Consider the following 20,115-nt stretch of genomic DNA (forward strand, 5'->3'; position numbering starts at 1 on the left):
GGTGTGTCCAAAGGGACGCAACTCTGCACAGCGAATCGCGGCGCCTCAGAGGACTGGGCCACCCGTGCCCCTCCGAGAGCGCTGTCACTTTTCGATATGCACTGTAGTTGATGGATCGTTTTAATCAAACGGTATCTGTGTCAAAGTATGTATGTGGACCTTGTATTATGTAGTAGAAAGAGTCACAGCCCGAGTACACAGATACAGAAGCTGGCAGTGATATATATATATATATATATATATATATATATATATACCTTTGAGGATGTGCTCAAGTAGCCATAACGTATAAAAAACAACATATAACACTGGGCTTTTTTTTTTATTTATCAAATTTTCGGAACATTTTGTCAAACGATTTTTGAATAACCTCGTAGAGTGCTGTGTATGCTGACAAGAAACAATCACTACTAAGGGTCCGGGCCAGACAAAGCAGTGGTACATTGTCGGGTGGCTATAGAACGACGCGCACCATCAATCACCCAGTGCTCGGCTCTCACCACAAGCATGAGGTAAAGGAACACATTCTGCCCCGGAAATCCACGGCTCTTGTTAAATTGAGAATAAAGCATCTTATCTAAATGCTGCGAGCCGATACACTTCAGTCATGTCTCGTCAGACAGTGATCTTCCCAACAACGATGTCTGCATACACTGCCCGTGTGAGGACCCTGTACTGGTTTGAGACCTTGTCAAAGTAATACAGCGGTTCGTCTGTGATGGATGGATCAAATCCGTCATTCACTAGCCGAACCTTCTGGTGCTTGAAGGTGCTAGTCAGATTCACTTCTCGCTGAAGGCGTAGGAATTTGGGACGTGCATAAGCAGGAAGTTGTTCCGTGCAATGTGCACTAATTTGTTGAAGTTTCTTGGAATCAATAGAAGTATTGTCTTTCAGACGAACAGCAGCCATTCCGGCTCTTCCTTCGCAACCTGGTAAAGGAAACATAGAGAATCGATTTGTAACCTACGCAATATATTATTCATTAACATAGTAATAAAATAAATTAAATCGATCATAAACGTCATCTCAAACTATAAAAAAACATCATATATATAAAATATATTTACAATATTTACAATATTCACCATTTGGAATATGTCGTTTAAATGTTCCAGCATCAGTACCGTTTACCCACATAGATCATGACATAATTAATCTATTAATTGTGTTACATTTGCTTCAGACAGGTGCCTGCACATATGCTGCTGAATGAGAAATTAATCCCAAGGCCGAAACACGAACCTGGGACAGTGACGCCATACACGTTGGCGTCATGGACGAAGTCGACGGCGGACAGCACAGTGGCTACTTCATGCGTGGACACATTTTCTCCCTTCCATCTAAGTCAAACATGAGACACAGATATATAGAGACACATGAAATATCCTATTTATTATATAATTTTTGTGTAGTTTTCTCCCGGAAAATTAAATTATTTCATTACAAATGTAAAACCTTGCCACACAGGGACGGCTCACTACCCCTTGTATTTGTGACTAAAAATGTAGTTTCGTGTTTGCAAAATTTCAAAAAATGTAAACAAAAGTTTCAAAACATATTATGGGTCACGAAAACTCGTGGTCAAACATTTCGATATGATTATATACAAAATCAACTTTAACAAAAATTATTCTCGAAAACTAGGAGACCGCTGTTGGAAGCGAAAGAATACACGCTGGTCAAGTAACAAAAATGGCGCTTTGCGAAACGAACAGTCTCGATTGACGAGTTACGTAAGTGTAGAAGAGTGCAAGAAGTGATATTAACTCCATAAATTACCCATCTGTCATTAATTTGCTTCGTCGATGTGGAACTAACGTAACAAAGACGTCAACAGTTTGTGAACGGGTTATGGACACTTACGATAAAGGGAGACAATTCAAGGGGATGTAACTCTTGCATGACAATTGTTCCGTCACAGTGTTATGTTCACTGCAGTGAAATATCAAGTGTTATGTTCACTTTTCTCAACCTCAGAAAACTCAGTTTTTCACACTGAAGTATATAATAAAACATAAAGACACTGGCAACGTCACAGTTACACGTGGGAATTCATGTTAGAATCTGTTCCGAGCAACCTACATTCGTCGACATCAAGTGGATCGCGTGCTCAGGCTCCGTGACTTGGTTGATAGTGTGTCAACTCAACCACTCTCCGTCAAGAGAGATGTTGGACTGTCGGGCTCTGATTTGTAAAGTGATCTGACGGATCTCCCTAGTCTACATGGGAGTTAGTAAATGTTATTTTAAGCCATCGTCAGCAACGTCACCATGCAGTGTCACGATATCCTGAAAATGATGGAGCCTTGAACATTGAATTAGAATCCCTGGTAAAAACAACATAGCGGGCCAAAAGAAAACCGGACTGGCTTTTGTTTTCGAAATATAGTGACATGGAGAAAAACTGACATTTAAGAGGTGAAGGGTTACGGTAACCACAGTAGGGTAACTGGACACAAATTGTGTCAATCGGCCTTAATCAGGTTTCGACCCGTGAAGATTCCGGGGTAGAATAGGTCTTCAGCAACCCATGCTTGCCGTAAAAGGCGACTATGCTTGTGGTTAGAGGCGACTAACGGGATCGGCTGGTCAGGCTCGCTGACTTGGTTGAAGCATATTTCAAAACACCCATGCCCACTTTCTGCAAGATTATTATACTCTCTGCATAATTATAGAGGGGTTTAGGGTTGACATGCCTATGCCCTTGAGTCCAGTCGGTCAAATGGCTCAACGGCTTCTCTTGGTACACTCGTATATCTCGCTCGAACTGGTAAAATGTTACAGTAGCATAAGTAGCAATTACCTGTATGTATCTCCCGTGCGGTCTCGAAAGGAAACAAAATATTCGTTGTCTACGTAGAAGAGGTCGCCCGAGTTGAAGTAGACGTCGCCAGACTTAAAGACGTCATAGAGAAGTTTCTTCTCATTCTCAGCCGGGCGGTCAAAATAGCCCTCGAATGTCCTCTGTTTGTTTACCGGAGAGATGAGAAGACCCACACTGTCTGAAAGCAGTGATGGAATTTCGTTTAATGCCGTCGGCTTTTCCAGCTATATAACGATCGCATGTTATTAACAGAGTCTCGACAGGTCAAACCAGTGACAGAAAGCATGAGCAGCTATCCACGATGACGCAATCAGCCACAAAGCTATACATTTTAGTCGACTATGACAATCATTGGATATGCTGGAGACCAAATGCACAAATACATGTATGTGCATTATACATATAAATCTACACAATTATGTTAACATCAAGCACTGATATCACAAATTCGAATACATGATATAAAATTTAATCATTGACATCATAAGTAATTATTGATATCACAAATTCGAAAATAAGATATCATAAAATGAATTTGTGATATCTAATAATGTATCACCGAAAATACATCGGATTTGATAACATCTCAAGATTGACTTTGTGATATCAATTAATACATTTAATATCTCAAAATTGAATTGTGATAATTCATTTATTGGCATAAAGAATGGGAATAATTAGTAAAACGGCGCCTCGTACTCGTAGAATTCCAAGTATTACAGAATGCTTAATGCCACAGGCAAGCAGTGCTCTAGTTATGTTCTTGTACTCAGATAATGAAGCTTTTACGTGATGAAGAAACTGATTATAGCCCAACGATGTTCACCTTTCCCAATCTGTACGCATCTCCCTTGAGCATCTCTCTTGGCAGTTTCAGTCACGTGATCAAACTGGACAAATATGGCCGGTGCAAGCAGCCTCTGAATTTAAAGACCATATAAGGAGCACACGTAAAAGATAGTAGATAATAGCTTGGTTAAGACATTTTATATCTTACACTGAAGGAAGGGAAACAAGTGCAAACAAATAATGAAAGTGTGGACCAACAGGCCAATAATAACATAATATTAACCAAGCAGCTGAATATACTTGGTAGTAATCAGGTATGGCTAGTGTACGTTTAATACAGGTTACAGATATCTGTGTACGCCGGGGGTCATATCGGGTCCATAAGTTTAACATGCAGTTCATGCAAAACCCAAGGTAACTGCTACAGAAAATCTGGGATCTCAAGTCTCAGGACTGATAGTCAGCCTAATTAACATCAAATATTTGACTCCGATATGATCCCTCTCTACGTGCAGATCTCAGCACATGTCCACGCAGCGAGGTATATTGTGTCGGAGTAAAAGATAGGATTGTCATGAGACTGGGGTAATAGTAGACAGTAGGGTGAACATATACGGGGAGGTCATAGAGACACGAACCAGTCTTACAGGTATATAATTGTTATAGACAATGGCCTATTGACATGGTGTAATTTGAGAACAACCAACGAGCAGCTTCGAGAACTAAGGATAGTTGTCCTGAGTGAATGAATGGCGGAGCCGGGTTATTCTTTATAATTACCCACGGGCGGTTTAAGAACTAAAATCAAGGACGTCAGATATCTCAACCCTACAGATAAAATTCACTGAAGGCGCCTAAACATCAAAGCACTGTGATGTAATATCGCTTCAAGTGACCAATCAGCACTGAAAATCGGTATAATACACATGTGAAAATATCGAAAGATATTACACACGTCGGTCTACCCAACAGGAACTCGATGATAGCGTGTATAGCATAATATATTCGTAGAGAAAAAAGTCCCACACCTCTATACATATGGCCCATATGTATAGAGGGGTGGGATTTTCTCTCTCTTCGAATATATTATGCTATACACGCTATCATCGAGTTCCTGTGGGTATTATGAATAAAAATGTTCAACGTTCGCAAAATCTAGACCATATTTTAGCCATTCTAAAACGTTCTTTTGTTCAGGTTTCAAATTTTTAAGCGAGAATTGGTAAAAATATGTTTCGGAACGTAGTTGCCAATTTGAAATTAGTGCCGTAAAGCACGAGAAAGCTGCCTTCTGATTGGCTAATGTCGACCTCTTGTCAGTAATTCCATTGGTCGGTCAGAGTTTGTGAAAGGTCGGTCTGACGTGACCCGTAATGGGATGTCCTCAGATCTTTGTTTAGCCGTAGCGATAACTAAGATCTGATTTAAATGAGATTGTTTGTTTGTTGTTTTTGGTTGTGGGGGGGCTGTTGTTGTTTGTTTTTGTTTGTTTTTTTTGGTTTTTTTTTTTTTTTGGGGGGGGGGGTTAATGGGGGGGGGGGGGGGGGGGGAGGTAGAGCAAGTCTTTTCTTGCGTCTGCGTGGGTACATACGTGCCCCCGTGCGTGCCTGCGTGCGTGGATGCCGGTTTTATAGCGCTGGCTCACTATGCCGCAATGTAACATAAATACCCCACTCAGACACGTATACTAACTCCGAGCCAAACAGTCCTTGTTTTGTCCCCTTATTGGGATTTAACTAATTCAATGTTCACATTTATGTTACATGGCTCGGTATGGCTTCCAGGTATCCCAGGTTACAGACCTGGAGAAAGATACTACATTCAGGTACAGGTATGGAACTCACCGTCAGCGGAGAAGACCTCCCAACCATTCCCACCTTGTTGAATATGTTTGCAAATCCTATAATTGACTCAGTTGCAGAGTAAAACTCCACCACCCGCGGGATCTGGAACCTCGTTGTGAAGTTTTCCCAGATGCCCTTTCGAAGACCGTTTCCTACTGCCACCCGGATGTTGTGACGCACTTCTTCTGGGACCTGGAAAAAAAATGGCTAGATTTCGAAACTCTTGCACGGGTTTCTTTCGCGTTCGTGCGCTTATCATTATGATTCCAACACGCGTGTTTCGTAAACATTTGTATAATATCTTCGATGATTCTCGCTGATGATTATACAGTTTGATTACAAAACACGGGTGCATTTTGTACGTCTACTCTCTGGAAGCCTGTGCATCAAGCTATACTTTGTTTGTTTGTTGTTTAACGCTGTTTGTTGTTTATACGGCGGTCTGTAAATAATCGATCTGTACTAGACAATCCAGTGATTGACTGGAGCATCATGAGCATCGATCTACGCAATTGGGATCGATGACATGCATCAACCAAGTCAGCGAGCCTGACCACCCGATCCCGTTAGTCGCCTCTTACGACAAGCATAGTCATCTTTTACAGCAAGCATGGGTTGCTGAAGACCTATTCTAACCCGGAATCTTCACGGGAAACATCAAGCTATTAGAGGTATGTAGTCACATCATAAAAATAAGTCCACTCAGCACATCTTTCATGTGGGTCTGTCACAAGTATGTATCTCAGGTGATAACATGTTTCTTATATTTTCGTTGAACACGAACTCAGTAATATTCCAGCTATTTGATGGCTGTCTGTAAAGAATGGAGCCTGAACCAGTCAATCCAATGATTGATGTTGTGAGCAACGATCCACGCAATAGGGACAGAAGATATGCCATCAGCCAAGTCAACGAGCCTGGCCATCCGGCCTTTTACGACAATAATATGTTGCTGTGGGCCAGATTTCTTACCCGGAATCAAAAAGGGTGGTAGGAGGTTTCATCTATAAATCATCTTGTATCACAAAGCTGTCTTTTACATATTGATTACAAAAGTATAGAGCTGTAACTCAAGGCGGCACAATTTCTAATGCGTCCCTCAACCTAATGATAATGGGTTCGAATTCCACATTCACTCTGTTAGTCCTTGGTTTGTCAGCCCTACGCCCCTGCTCGTAGGTTTCACTATTGTGGTAAATATTTGCATCGGGAAAGGATTGCACCTTTAGTAAACACCATTTTGAAAACGTAAATCGTCAATGTGTTTTAAGATATGTTTCCAGTTTGAAAAATTCCTGACCATGCTTATTTTATGAAAAAATATATCAAGATTTTCTGTATTATTCTATAATTTTTCCATTTCAATGAATACATACATATATATATATACTGTTTTAATCATGTTTCATTAGCCATATTTCATTGCGTCTCCATTCCTCTTGGCCCTTCGATCGATCCTTACCTTTGGTCTGTTGACGAGGTACCGGCACATTTCCCCGATGTAGTGCACCACGGTGACGTTGTGTTTACGGCAGTCGTACCAGAAGTTCTTTGCGGAGTATTTGGTCCGCAAAACCATGACAGCACCTGTATGTATACATAGATAATGTCTTCAGTTACTACACAATAACAACACCTATTCCGGAGGTGGGTCGCCCGGAATAGTAGCTACAGCGTCCGCTTGTCACGCTGAATTCGAAGACCCGGGTTCGAATCCTCACCAAAGATGTGTGAAATAAATTCTGATGTCCCTTGTTTTGATTTTGCTGGAAAAGTACTGAAGCGGTGTAAACAAATATTCCCTCACTCACGCTTTGACAATTACAGCCAAAGAGCAAATGTTCAACAGATCAAACTCTATTAATCCTGCACTAAATACATTTTGTCTGTCTATATTCAAGTTGTGGGTGTATCGAGGTGACAGTTGCAAAGTAGAATGAACGCAGGGTTACATGCAGTGTTCAGACATGTGAAGTTAAATACCATTAACACTGAGGTGATCTTTCTCTCCGTTCAGTTACCTACAACCAGCCCACGTATACCGACGTGTAAAGATAGATACACCACACCCTTTTTACTAACTGGCCTGGAATGTCATGGCCTACTGGTAACGCTCGTCGCCAGTGAAGGTCAAAGTCACCTGTCTATTTAAGCAAAGGGCATCATTCGTGAAACATCCCGGACGATCACTGAAAAGTGTATTTGGATTGTCTTCGACAACGAAGATGTACGAGCAAAATCAAAAGGTTTTGAGTCTAGCAGGCATATATCTGAAATACTGTCGTGATCTCTAATTATTTTTCAACAAAGTCTCCTTGCAGATTAATACACTTGCTCCTTCTCCGGGTCAGTTATCCCTGTTTAGTAGAAGGTCCCATCCTGATCTGTCAACCAACCCTCCACAGCGGCAACCAGTTCTTGGTCCTCGTTACGTCTCTGACCATGTAAATGTATTTTCAAATTTGAAAGCAGGCAGTAGTCACTTTAGAGGCCAGATCTGATGAATAATGTGGATGCACAGCAGCCATTGCAGCCATTGTGAACTGGGGAATTGTCCGGATGGAGGAGAACATGACTTTAAAATTTTGGACAACCGAAGTGTTTCCACTGAAAGGATTAGTGTTTTCTCTCGGGATTATAATGGTGGTTCCAGGTCTCATCACTGGTCAATGGCCTAAACTGAACATTTTCTGGCTTACGATTATGTATGGTTACCAGAGACGTTTACCCACGTAGCCTTCATTTCTTCCGACAGATTTCCGGGAACCCGTCGGGCACAAACCTTTGACATGTGAAAAATGTTCTACTCTACCCCATGGAGTGTAATACACCTGCTGTTCAGGGCCAGGTTGTGGACGGCATCAGTGTTTTCTATTGTAGTGCTGGTGGTGGGTCGACTAGAGCTGAGGCCATCTTACAATCTCCCTCCCATACTCAAATTCCTTCACACAACGTTAATTGTGGCGTTTTGGGGGGACGCTTCCCCATAAACAGCATGTAGCCTATCTTAATTATTCTTTGGTGATTGACCATCTTGGATAAAAAGATGTGATGACTGCTCCACGCTCAGTTTTGTCCAGTGCCAGGGAGTAGGGTACGTCAGAGTCGAAGTCAATTATCAACAAGTCACTGGACCAAATTGTGAAACTTAACAGGTCAATACTCACATATACTATTCAAAACAAGTTAAAGAACACCCTCAACTTGTCAACCCGCCAGTCATGACAGCTTAAATATAGTTATATGAAAGAAGCAGGTGTTCTTTATTGGTTGGTTGGTTGGTTTGTTGTTTAACACCGCACTCAGCAATATTCCAGCTATATGACGACGGTCTGTAAATAATCGAGTCTGGACCAGACAATCCAGTGATTAATATCATGAGCATCGATCCGCGCAATTGGGATCGATGACATGCATCAACCAAGTCAGCGAGCCTGACCAGCCGATCCTGTTAGTCGCCTTTTAGGTATTCTTTAACTTGTTTTGAGCAGTATATGTCACATGTAAGCATAACGACAACTTACGCTTTCTGATATCCCCTCGTAGTTTTACCAAGTACTGGATGGCCACATTCTCAAAGTACAAATATGTATTCTTCGGACATTTTAGAGAGAACATTGCTTCAGAGATGATAGAGCTGATAACTTCCAGAACGTGCCATATTGAATGGGATGTCTCTCTATCTACTGTACCACGATGCAGCATAATTGTCAAGATGTAAGAAAACAAACGCATTCTCGTATTTTGATTATTTTAGTCATCTCTTACTGAAAGACATTGTCTGTAACCCTTCTATTCAGACGAACTGTATCGTGTCACTCACCTGTCTGAATCACAGAGAACACACCGATGGTGAGACCCGCGGAGTGATACAGGGGAAGGGTTTCGTAAAGAATGTCACGTTCATTGAAGTTGAAGGTTGAAAATATGGCAGTGGCAAGGATGGTCCGCTTGTGGGTGATAATGGCGGGTTTCGGTAAACCTGGAAAGAAATAGCGAAACTTGCATTGAAAACTTAAAAAGATAACCCATGCCGCCATTGCATCTTACTTAAAAACAGAATTATATGTTGACTGAGTAATGGGCATACACAGTAGCATGCAAAATAAATTTACATTTTCGTGTGACTTTCGTCTCTTGCATGGATTTCACGATGTTCTAAAATAATCTTCAACTCTAAAACTGAAGAATTCTTAGGGAAAAAACCCTTCCCATGACCACTAGAAATTCCTGCTAAAAGCAGAGTCGATTGTACGATTCCGAATGTATCACGAGCATGTGTTTATGAATCACTATCAAATAGTGATGATACCAGGTGTTCGAGCGTATCCTGTCCCACCAGTGGCACCTGTTACAAACACATGCAAAGGCAGGTCAATTGTCATAAATACAGAATGGCATCGGACAACATTTTTGTACTGATGCGCCATATGTCTTCCATAAAACCCTTTGAAAGCTTACTGAGGTCTTCAGTGGTGTAACCTTCATCAAACAACTTCACAGCAAGAGTCGCATGCCGTTCTTTGAAATCTTGGTAGAAAGAGCATGCTCGATTGTACATCAAAAGTTATGAAACGTAGACCTCAAAGGCTTGAGCTGCTGGACTACTACTAGACATGAAGCGAAAGGTGTTTATGGGAGGGTTATTGTCCTGAAGCAGTGAGAAACATGTTTCGTTTCCATCAATTATACAATGTGTTGGAAGTGGCTCTAGCTGTAATGCTAAGTGTAGTAGCAGATAAACTAAATTCAGAAAATTCCCTCTACGGCGTCTAAGCAAAATGCCACACACCTGTTGTACCGGAAGTAAAAATGAACGAGGCAATGTCTGTGGCTGTTATGTCCGCTCTGTACTTGTAATGAACAGTGTCTGTGGACTCGCGTTCTGCTATCTCTGTCAGTGAATCCAGGTTGAATCTTGCTGGTGTCGGACCATGTGCTAATACCTGTATGTGTTTGATGTCATCCCGTATTGTGTGCACGGCTTCAGTAAGTACGTCATCTACAATAATAATGACATGAGTAAACGAAACGGCGACTGAAAACAACACTTTTCATCGTTGGAGAGCTACAGTGTCTGCAACATAGTTTGTTCGATAAAATCCCAGTACAAACATCCCCTTGCCTTACCTTGTCCGAACAACCACTTAACCCTATCTCGACCAAAATACCCACTTAGCCCCATCTAGTCCAATCGCCATCTTCCCGAGGCAAGGGAGTTAACTGACTGTAAAAGTCCAGTTTCCACCCATCCCGAACTAGGAAGGAATTTCGTTGTTAGATTGTTGCGCTACCAGTGACAAGGACGAGTTATGTTCCTTCTAGATGTCCCTCATACTGACCAATCAGATTCCACTATCATATTACTGGCACTTCCTTCAAACAAAATAGCGGTGCCCAGTCAAGACGATCTGATCCATACTCAACATTTATATAATATTGTAATAAAACGGGTCTTACCTCGCGAAGTCCAAATTAATTGAATATCGTGATTAAAAACACCAACTTAAACCCATCTTGTCCAAACACCCACTTACCCCGTCTTGTACAAACACCCACTTACCCCATCGTGTACAAACACCCACTTAACGCCATCTTGTCCAAATACCCACTTATCGCCATCTTGTACTAACACAGACTTAAACCCGTCTTGTACAAACACCCACTTAACGCCATCTTGTACTAACACAGACTTAAACCCGTCTTGTACAAACACCCACTTAACGCCATCTTGTATAAACACAGACTTAAACCCGTCTTGTACAAACACCCACTTAACGCCATCCTGTACTAACACAGACTTAAACCCGTCTTGTCCAAAAACCAATTAACGCCATCTTGTACTAACACAGACTTAAACCCGTCTTGTACAAACACAGACTTAAACCCGTCTTGTACATAAACCCACTTAACGCCATCTTGTACAAAAACAGACTTAAACCCGTCTTGTACAAAAACCCACTTAACGTCATCTTGTACAAACACAGACTTAAACCCGTCTTGTACATAAACCCACTTAACGCCATTTTGTACAAACACAGACTTAAACCTGTATTGTACAATCCCCCACTTAACGCCATCTTGTACAAACACCCACTTAAACCCGTCTTGTACAGACACTTACTTAAACCCATCTTGTCCGAACATTTCACGTGTGCCACGTGTTATTGTTCCACAAAACACAGCGGCGGCGTATTATTCAGTGATATAATTGGTACAGGTTTTTTTCTAAATAGTAAGAAACAAAACATTGTTACAGACGAGAATAATAATGGGTATATCATAACGCGCGCCGATTTTATTTGTACTGACCTTGACCTACGATGAGTAACTTTGGCTTGCAGCTGTTGATGGAGTGGGCGAGAGACTTGTGACGGAGGTGGTAGTTGATGAGAGAGACGGACACGCCGATCTTCTGCAGACCTTAAACAATAGGGGGAAATGTAGGATATACTACTACTACTACTACTACTACTACTACTACTACTACTACTACTACTAATAATAATAATAATAATTCATCTTCCCGGGGCAAGAGTGTCCACAAGCCTTTTTATCAAAGTCTTGTAGAAACTAGGCTTTGATATAGGCTAGTGGACACGCTTGCCCCGGGAAGATGAATTATTATTATTATCAGTAGTAGTAGTAGTAGTAGTAGTAGTAGTAGTAGTAGCAGCAGAAGTGGTAGTAGTCGTAGTAGTAACATGAGTCGTCGTCGTTGTAGTAGTTGTGTCGTCATCGTAGAAGTGGTAGTCGTAGTAGTAGTAATTTGGGGACCTTCACAAAAAAGGCACAACCAACCAAATGCCTGATCTAACCTGCATTGCCTTTATATCGTCAAACACACGTGCATATATTAATTGTTTTTACGTGCAAGTATAAAGCAGGAAGTTCAACAACGCACTTTAAGAACAGGGTTGGTTTCTAACTCCCATTTCCTTGAGTCTAACAACATGGGATTCTGCTATTACAGCTGTATAACTGTGTTTCAGCAATTTGTAAATCATGCCTACCGAAATATGTCCAGATGAACGCGGGTTCGTTAGTCATCATGATTGCAGCAACATCTTTAGCCCTGAGTCCCAGTTTGAGGGCAGCCCGAGCTATCTGATTAGCTTTCTGGTCCACGAACTCGTAGGTGTAATTGTTGTCCTGGTAGATGATGAACGTCTGTTTGGGACGCTCGCGCACCTGCCTCTCCAGACAGTCCACGGCGAAGTCGCGCTTGTTGGTTCTCCTCTGAATATTCCGGACTAACCTCAACCCTGTTCTCAGATACTGCAGGTCGTATTTAATCCAGGGGAATGCCCAAACTACAAACAAGCACAAGGTGACCACTGCAACCGCAGAAGTACCCAATATCGTCAGCAACATGTTGGCGTTGTCACAACTGTTGTACGGGAATTTTCTGTCCCTTTATCTCAAACCTTTTTATTTCGAAATATAATCCACAGTTCTTAGCACGGACTTTCCACGTTAGGAAAAAAAGGATGGAAACATCGGCCTTTTCGTCAATACCCAAGTAAAGATATTTCCATCACAGTGAAAATGTTCATTATATTCGATGGTGCTGTTTACAACGTCAAACTAGTTCATAGCACCGCGTCTACTAGAGAATGACTGCTCTCATATGTCTCCTCTATCAAAACTCGTCCTTGAATATCAGAAACCACAGTCACTATCCCGAGCTTGCAATTGGATATATATATATATATATATATATTGTTAATTGGATGCCACATGGCGTGATCTATATTTCATATTAAGAATGACAAAAACACATTTATTCAATCAGCTATATATATTTATTAGTGTATGTGTATATTACTTAACAAATCGCCTGACACATTCATCGTCAAGGCATTAAGCTTGAGTCAGTGAGTTTGTTGGGTTTAACGCCGCTTTGGACAGTATTTCATTTATATCACGGCGTGTCAACTTTGGTATATGTGGGAGGAAAGCCCGAAATGATGCAGGTCTCACTTTGTAGCTGTCAATCATAGAACCATAATCAGGGCCAACCGGGACTCGAACGTTAGATCATATGTTCATGGGCCCACATGCACAAAGTGATCTTGGCGCTAAGATGATCGTAACTACCATACTTTAACATAGGCTAAGACGGGTAACTTGGGTAACCGGGTCGGGTGGGTACTGAAAAGGACCCGGGTACCCACAGGACTACCCGCACCCGTGGTTAGGCACGTGATATATTGTTTGATGACGACAATTATCTAGAACTCTATGGTTACACTACAAGTCACTAATGTTCGCATTTCTTTCTGACTATGCACCCATTCCTTCTGATTTTTCATATGGTTGAATAAAGATATAACTAAATTCGACTTCAGTGTGTGAATGACCAGATTGTTTAATACATGTATCTAAATACGTTTTGCCAGGGACATGCTAAAAATGTTCCTCCCATTCGGACATTTTTGAGGTGGGTACCCGGGTAGTAAATTTGGACTCGTCCCAGCCCTAGTTTCTGGCGTGCCTGAGGGACGCAACTCTGCATTGCCAATTTCGGCACCTAAGGCGATCGGGCCATCCGTGCCTCGGACAACGCTGCGGGACGACTTTGTCCGAAATTTTCCGAGTGTTTTGTCACGTGATATTCTACGCCATTTTCGAAGTCGACGAATGTGAAAGAAATGAAGAGAGATAAGGGCGGTATGACGATACATTTTATGATTATTAGTAATATCCTTAATGCAGAGTGATTTCTTAAACTTCGTCCTTGTCCATTATTTTGTTCTTTCTCATTGGATCTACGATATCGCGACGTTCATGGGAGAGAAGCCAAATTTGAACGTGGTTCTGGATTTTGTAAAAGAGTATGCTGGATCTATTCATTTGTGTTCTGTCATGGTCTTATTATTACGGTAATCCTTTTGTGAATTAAGTAATGAATCATTCAGATGATATCAGATAGCTTATAACAGACTTGTCACTTATATAGGCCTGTCGTCAATCAATGAAGGTACGGGAGGTAACTCTTAGTGTCGGCAAGTGTTTGTAAGAGTTGTTTACCCCTAATTATTTAGTGGCGCCTACTAAGGTTACATGAAAAATGTTTCAACGCTCTGGAATATGTAATATGTATTAGTGAAGTATTATCACTACTTTAAAACCAAATTAAAGACATTTTCATGATTTTGACAATTTTTATAAGCAAATAAATTTGTTCATGTAATTATTGAACAACAATCACTAGCTGTGAGTTAATAGTAGCCGTGACAGGGTATTTTATTATTTAAACCAATATCATACATCACTGATTACATCAGGAAACAAGAATGGATGTGTGTTTATAGCCCTGTCCCAAGGATTGTTTTAGATAAATCACCTGAAATATCTACCATTTTTTAGCATATTCTATGAATTTATTTGAAACTTTATTTGTCAGAAAAGCATTGTAATAGACATAATTTGTTTTTACATTTTTGACAATTCAGACATGGGAACTACCTGGATGACAAGCAGACAGGTTGCCCCATTCCAGGCTTTAATGAACATGATCAAAGTGAATTACTTTGCCAAGACTGAGGTATTCAGAGCTCTGATAGCTCTACTGTGTGACTACGACAGTACATGTTCAGAAAGTTTTAGAAAGGTATGTTTACTGTTATAGGGGTTAAAACATTGTCTCAATACTCATTCTGGCAGAATCTTGTCTCCTCATGAGCATACCTCAATGTAGAAATAGGACAAGTAGGGGTTCATCTGGTGAATTTAGACCTTCAACTAACAAAGCAACTTGAAAAACATTATACAACTTAAAGTATCCACTTTCTGTCTGTTTTAAATTCAGGTTGCCTTGAATATTAATTATACATATTGGTCAAGTGACAAATAAGCCCACTCTAGTCTGAAGCATTGTCATATAGAATATGATATGTATATGTCTTCCATACACAAATTATTTCAAAAGTATTTTCATTCCAGACCTCACGCTACATTAGTGTGCTTCTAGGAGATAGCCAAGACCTTGCTGATTGCCTGATCTCCTTCCTGCCTCATCCCTCTCCCCCACCCCAACCTGAAGTTGTTACTACCCCCTCCTGGCATCCACCTATGGTCAAGCCAGGCTCGGTGCCATCCCACCTAGTTCAGAATATCTTCCATCCTCAATCAGGAGGTGCTGCTTCAACATCCAATCTCAACATGCATGATCTGACAGCAACATTAAGATTACAGGAAGGAATCTGTAGATGGTAATATCTGTTGGGGGAAATTGGGGAAATGATAAATCATCTCATTTTTCTCATCAGTCAATATCTTTAGATTGCTTGCAATCTCATTAAAATCAGATCTTAGTTCTCGCTATCGCTAAACAAAGATCTGAGGACATCCCATTAAGGGTCACATCAGAACGGCCTTTCATCTGACCAATCAAAGCGTCGCTTACCAGATCATGAAAGTGTCAATGTGTCTTCTAATCATGCAACCCTCGAAAACGTTAACACAGTGTATTCCCAACGACAGTTACAGCCCGTACAAATGATTCAGTCAAAATTATCATCTATCTCTCGCACAGTACGTGGGATTCATAGCCATACGATCTCAACCATATATTAGACCTTCCGGAGTGTTTGTTTGTTCAGTTTTCAAAATTTTAATCGTGAACTGTGTCAACATGTTTGTCAAGCGTAGTCTGAAATTGATGTCGCCAGGTTGAAGCCAGTGCTGTAAAGCTCGAAAAAGCTGCTTTCTAATTGGCTGATGTCAACATCTTGTCAGTCATTTCAGTGGTCGGTCAAAGTTCGTGAAGGGTCGTTCTCATGTGACCTGTAATGGGATGTCCTCAGATCTTTGTTTAGCGGCAGTGAGAACTTAGATCTGATTTTAATGAGATTGGATTGCTTGGAGAGAATAGATAAGAAGGAAGCAATCAATTTAACTTAAATGTTACTTTTGGAATGGAAACACATGGGAACCCAGGTTAGAATGTGCCCAGTTACCTTATGCGTGTTGTTAGAGGCAACCAAAATGGATTTGGGGTGAGGCTCAGTTGATTGTCATCCTAACCATGCTAACAAACAGCAAGAGGTTATGTCATACTAACCACTGGTGAAAGACTGGACTATCAACAGGCCACAGTGATATGGCTGGAATATTGCTGATTGCTGTGTTAAGTAACATTCACTCACTTCAGTATATTCATATATTCTATTGAACATGATATTCACGCATCATTCTAGATTTTCACTTGTCTCTCATTAAATTAGTGTACATATTTAACCATAACATATATGTTGGCATTGTAGGTGTGCACCAATGTTGAATGAGAACATCAGTATGCCTGGTTTAGTTCGGCCAAACATCTCTGCCAGTATGCAGAACATGAAGACTATTGCAACAGCCAAGTTTGGCTTTGATAGGGCAACCCCTCTCCTTCGTCCCTTCATGATGCCTCATCCAGGAGGTGATGCTAGCCATTGTCCCAGGATTCAGTCAACATTGGAGAGAGCTCCTGTCAGACCTCTCTCAGGCAGTACTACCCAGTCTGCTAAGCGTCATACTTTTGGCTTGGGCCATCTCCCATCTGACCCCCATCATCTGCAGGTGTCTAGAGATCAGACACCCCTGGATCTGTCTAAAGGTGACATAAGAAGTCTCACAGACTGTGTAACTGATCTTGTGAATCAGGTCCTTCCTTTGCCAAATCCTGTTACCAGTGGTCTCAATGTAAATCAAATGAACAAAACTGAACCAAACAGTGCATTACCATATAGGGCACTAAATCAAAATTTTACATCACCAGAGTCTTCGGGTATCAAGTGTGTACCACCTGGCAGCACTCCACTTTCCCATCTCCTGAATATGACAGCTTCATATGGAAAAGGACACTCTCTGCACACTCTGACCAACGGAAAACACACGAATGACACTCTGGACCAACACCATTCGACTGCTGTGAAGAAGGTAAACCGACTGAAATCGAAGTCTGGCCGGGAACTGGAGTCTCTAAAGGAACTGACGGGGAAGCTCAAACTTGCTGAGAAGAAAATAAAGTTGTCACAGCAGTATGCCAAACTATTCCACCCAACAAGTCCAGGTCCAGTTGGATTCACAACTACAGGAATCCCTTTCCAGGTTATGGACCCCAAGATGCAGTATCCCATTCAGGAAACAGCCAAGAACTTGACTTCCTTCCCTTACATCCAGAGGGTCATCTTGCCAGATGGCGAGATGCGAACATTGAACTTCGACAACTCATCTACTAAGGTGGAGGACAACAGTCAAGAACAACATGACGTTGAGACACATGCAAGGGGACATAACTTGCCTTTAAGGCAAGATTCAAGCGATAAACCCAGGAAGAAAAAGAGTAAGCACTTGGTGAAGACCTAAATCGGGGCGTTCAGAAATCCTGATAAAAAGCATGGACTCCCAAGGGGTACCCCAAACAGACTCTTGTAGTTTACAAATTGATTCTTTTGTGTTTCAGGGGTTTTCTTTCACATTAATCATGTGCAATCACACATGTTAAAGTTAAACTCTTGTTATAATAAAGTTTGTTCCAAGAAATGAATGGATTATTTTTGTTTTGTTTAACTGATGGTGGAGATGGTTTCAAGAACATCTTCCTTTTTCACATATCGATCATAGTACCCATAGTTAAGACAACCGTAACTCTAAGACAGATTTGTGAAAAAAGCCCTGAAGTCTAAAGTTTGCACATATTTTAACAAGTGGTGAAAAATAAAATGGAAAAGATATAAAATATTGTTACATCTTCTAGACGGATATAAAGCTACAATTGTGTGCTGGGCAAAAATGTTATGCCTACTTTTGCAGATCAAATAACATTGCTAATATCATAAACTGATGTGTGAATTTGAATTTATACAATGGCCATAACCACTTGGAATGTTGATGCTGACAAGGCCACAATAGGAGAAAGCCTTTGTTTTGAGCAACCCTCACAACCCTGCAATAGACCCTCACATCAGCATTGGTCGTCCCTGACCATCACTAATGGTCTCACTCCGGATGAAAAACAAATCCCTACCTACCCATACAACAGATGCTTTTAATGATGGCTCAACTTCCATTAGGCTGCCTTGCTGGTATGCCCAGCTGGTGACTCTTTCAAGTGAGCTTAAACTGGTACTATTCTTTCCATTCATTATTGACATTGTCTCTGCTGGAGATGTCTCAAACCAATAGACCTGTGAACATCTGCCTCACCATCTCTACAAGATACGGGACATATCACAAAGCTGTCACTATATTCAAAAGTATGTGTAAATATACAGTTATTTTAACTACTGCCCTGGAATGGTTCTAAATAATACCGAACAGCATTTACTATGATGGGACTCTTTTAACCATCTTTCCATGATGCCTTGATTGGACTTATCCTTGCTCTGTGACACCCGGTGTTGTCCATACAGGTGTGAAGCTCAGCTGAATTAAGGCAACAGGTGTCAGTTGGGTATTCAAAACTTGTTTAACTTATGGGTGATGGTGCTGCAAATCTGATAAATGGGACTGAATCCCAGAAATCCTCTGAACCCTTTCACTGCAAATGAGTATCTCTCTCAATCGGGAATTTAAAATACAAAATACCATTTGTGTTGGTGAAATTGATAACAAATTGATTATATATCAACTTTGAAAAATAATTATCAAAAAAAATAAGACTTAAGATTTTTTCTTCTTCACACTTTGCTAACCAGGCACGAATCATGGAAGCATATAATGTTATCCATCATATCAATGCTACGGAAAAAATTACTGATAACTTCTGTATTTTATAATGTTGATAAGCATTATGTGTTTTAATAATCTTGGTGTTATGGAGTATTTGATGCCTGGAAGTTCTAACGTTTGAAACCTCGAGTGAACACTATCCGTTCAAAATGAAATATCTGGGTGTTGAAGACTTACTAACACCCACAAATCTGGAAACAAATGTATCTCCTTACAAGATACTACTATTCAAATTCAGCTGTCATTGTGGCCATCTGATTTGCATTCTAAACTACAATCACTCACAAACAATGTCCTACACCAAGGGAGCAGTTCAGAAGATTTATGCTGAATACAAAACTTCATTCTTTAAGTTTTCTATTCAACAAAATCAGCTTTTTCGGGGATTTAGTTTTTCAGGGCATAAAGGAACAGCTCTGTTTGTCTTATTTCTCAATCTCATTCAAATCAGATCTTAGTTCTCACCGACCTTTCACAAACTCTGACCGACCAATGGAATTACTGACAAGAAGTCGACATTAGGCAATCAGAAGGCAGCCTTCTCCTGCTTTACGGCACTACTTTCAAATTGGCAACTACGTTCCGAAACATATTTTGACAAATTCTTGCTTAAAAATTTGAAACCTGAACAAAAGAACGTTTTAGAATGGCTAATATATGATCTAGATTGTATAGATTCAGTCGTTAAGCCTGTAAATTTCTTTTGGAATACCGCGTTTTAACGTTTTTGAGGCTGCATGATTAGAAATCGCATTCCGACTGTCACTTTCATGATCTGGTAAGCGATGCTGATTGGCCGGATGAAAGATCGTTCTGACGTGATCCCTAATGGGATGTCCTCAGATCTTTGTTCAGCGGTAGCGAGAATTAAGATCTGATTTTAGTGAGATTGTCTTATTTCTTAGCATATCGACCGTATGTTTTAAAGTGAGT

General features: G+C 40.8%; 2 protein-coding genes across 2 annotated transcripts; one reads left to right on the top strand and one right to left on the bottom strand.

Annotated features, from left to right (window-relative positions):
- Positions 1–615: 615 nt before the first annotated feature.
- Positions 616–12,867, bottom strand: LOC139467183 (long-chain fatty acid transport protein 2-like). Its single transcript, XM_071248905.1, has 10 exons — positions 12,474–12,867; positions 11,773–11,883; positions 10,253–10,462; positions 9,284–9,442; positions 6,923–7,047; positions 5,461–5,652; positions 3,654–3,747; positions 2,807–3,005; positions 1,246–1,343; positions 616–932 (listed from the first exon to the last, which is right to left on the bottom strand). Exons 1-10 carry the CDS (start codon positions 12,832–12,834, stop codon positions 616–618), a joined length of 1,866 nt encoding a protein of 621 aa, XP_071105006.1. The 5' UTR covers positions 12,835–12,867.
- A 1,189-nt stretch (positions 12,868–14,056) lies between these two features.
- Positions 14,057–17,817, top strand: LOC139467193 (uncharacterized). The gene is made up of 4 exons (XM_071248914.1): positions 14,057–14,133; positions 14,919–15,076; positions 15,409–15,677; positions 16,731–17,817. The coding sequence occupies exons 1-4, from the start codon at positions 14,115–14,117 to the stop codon at positions 17,815–17,817; spliced, it is 1,533 nt and encodes a 510-aa protein (XP_071105015.1). The 5' UTR covers positions 14,057–14,114.
- Positions 17,818–20,115: the final 2,298 nt, after the last annotated feature.

The sequence above is a fragment of the Haliotis cracherodii genome, unplaced genomic scaffold (genome assembly GCF_022045235.1).
Source record: "Haliotis cracherodii isolate W230 unplaced genomic scaffold, xgHalCrac1.p SCAF_1, whole genome shotgun sequence".
Classification (NCBI taxonomy): domain Eukaryota; kingdom Metazoa; phylum Mollusca; class Gastropoda; order Lepetellida; family Haliotidae; genus Haliotis; species Haliotis cracherodii.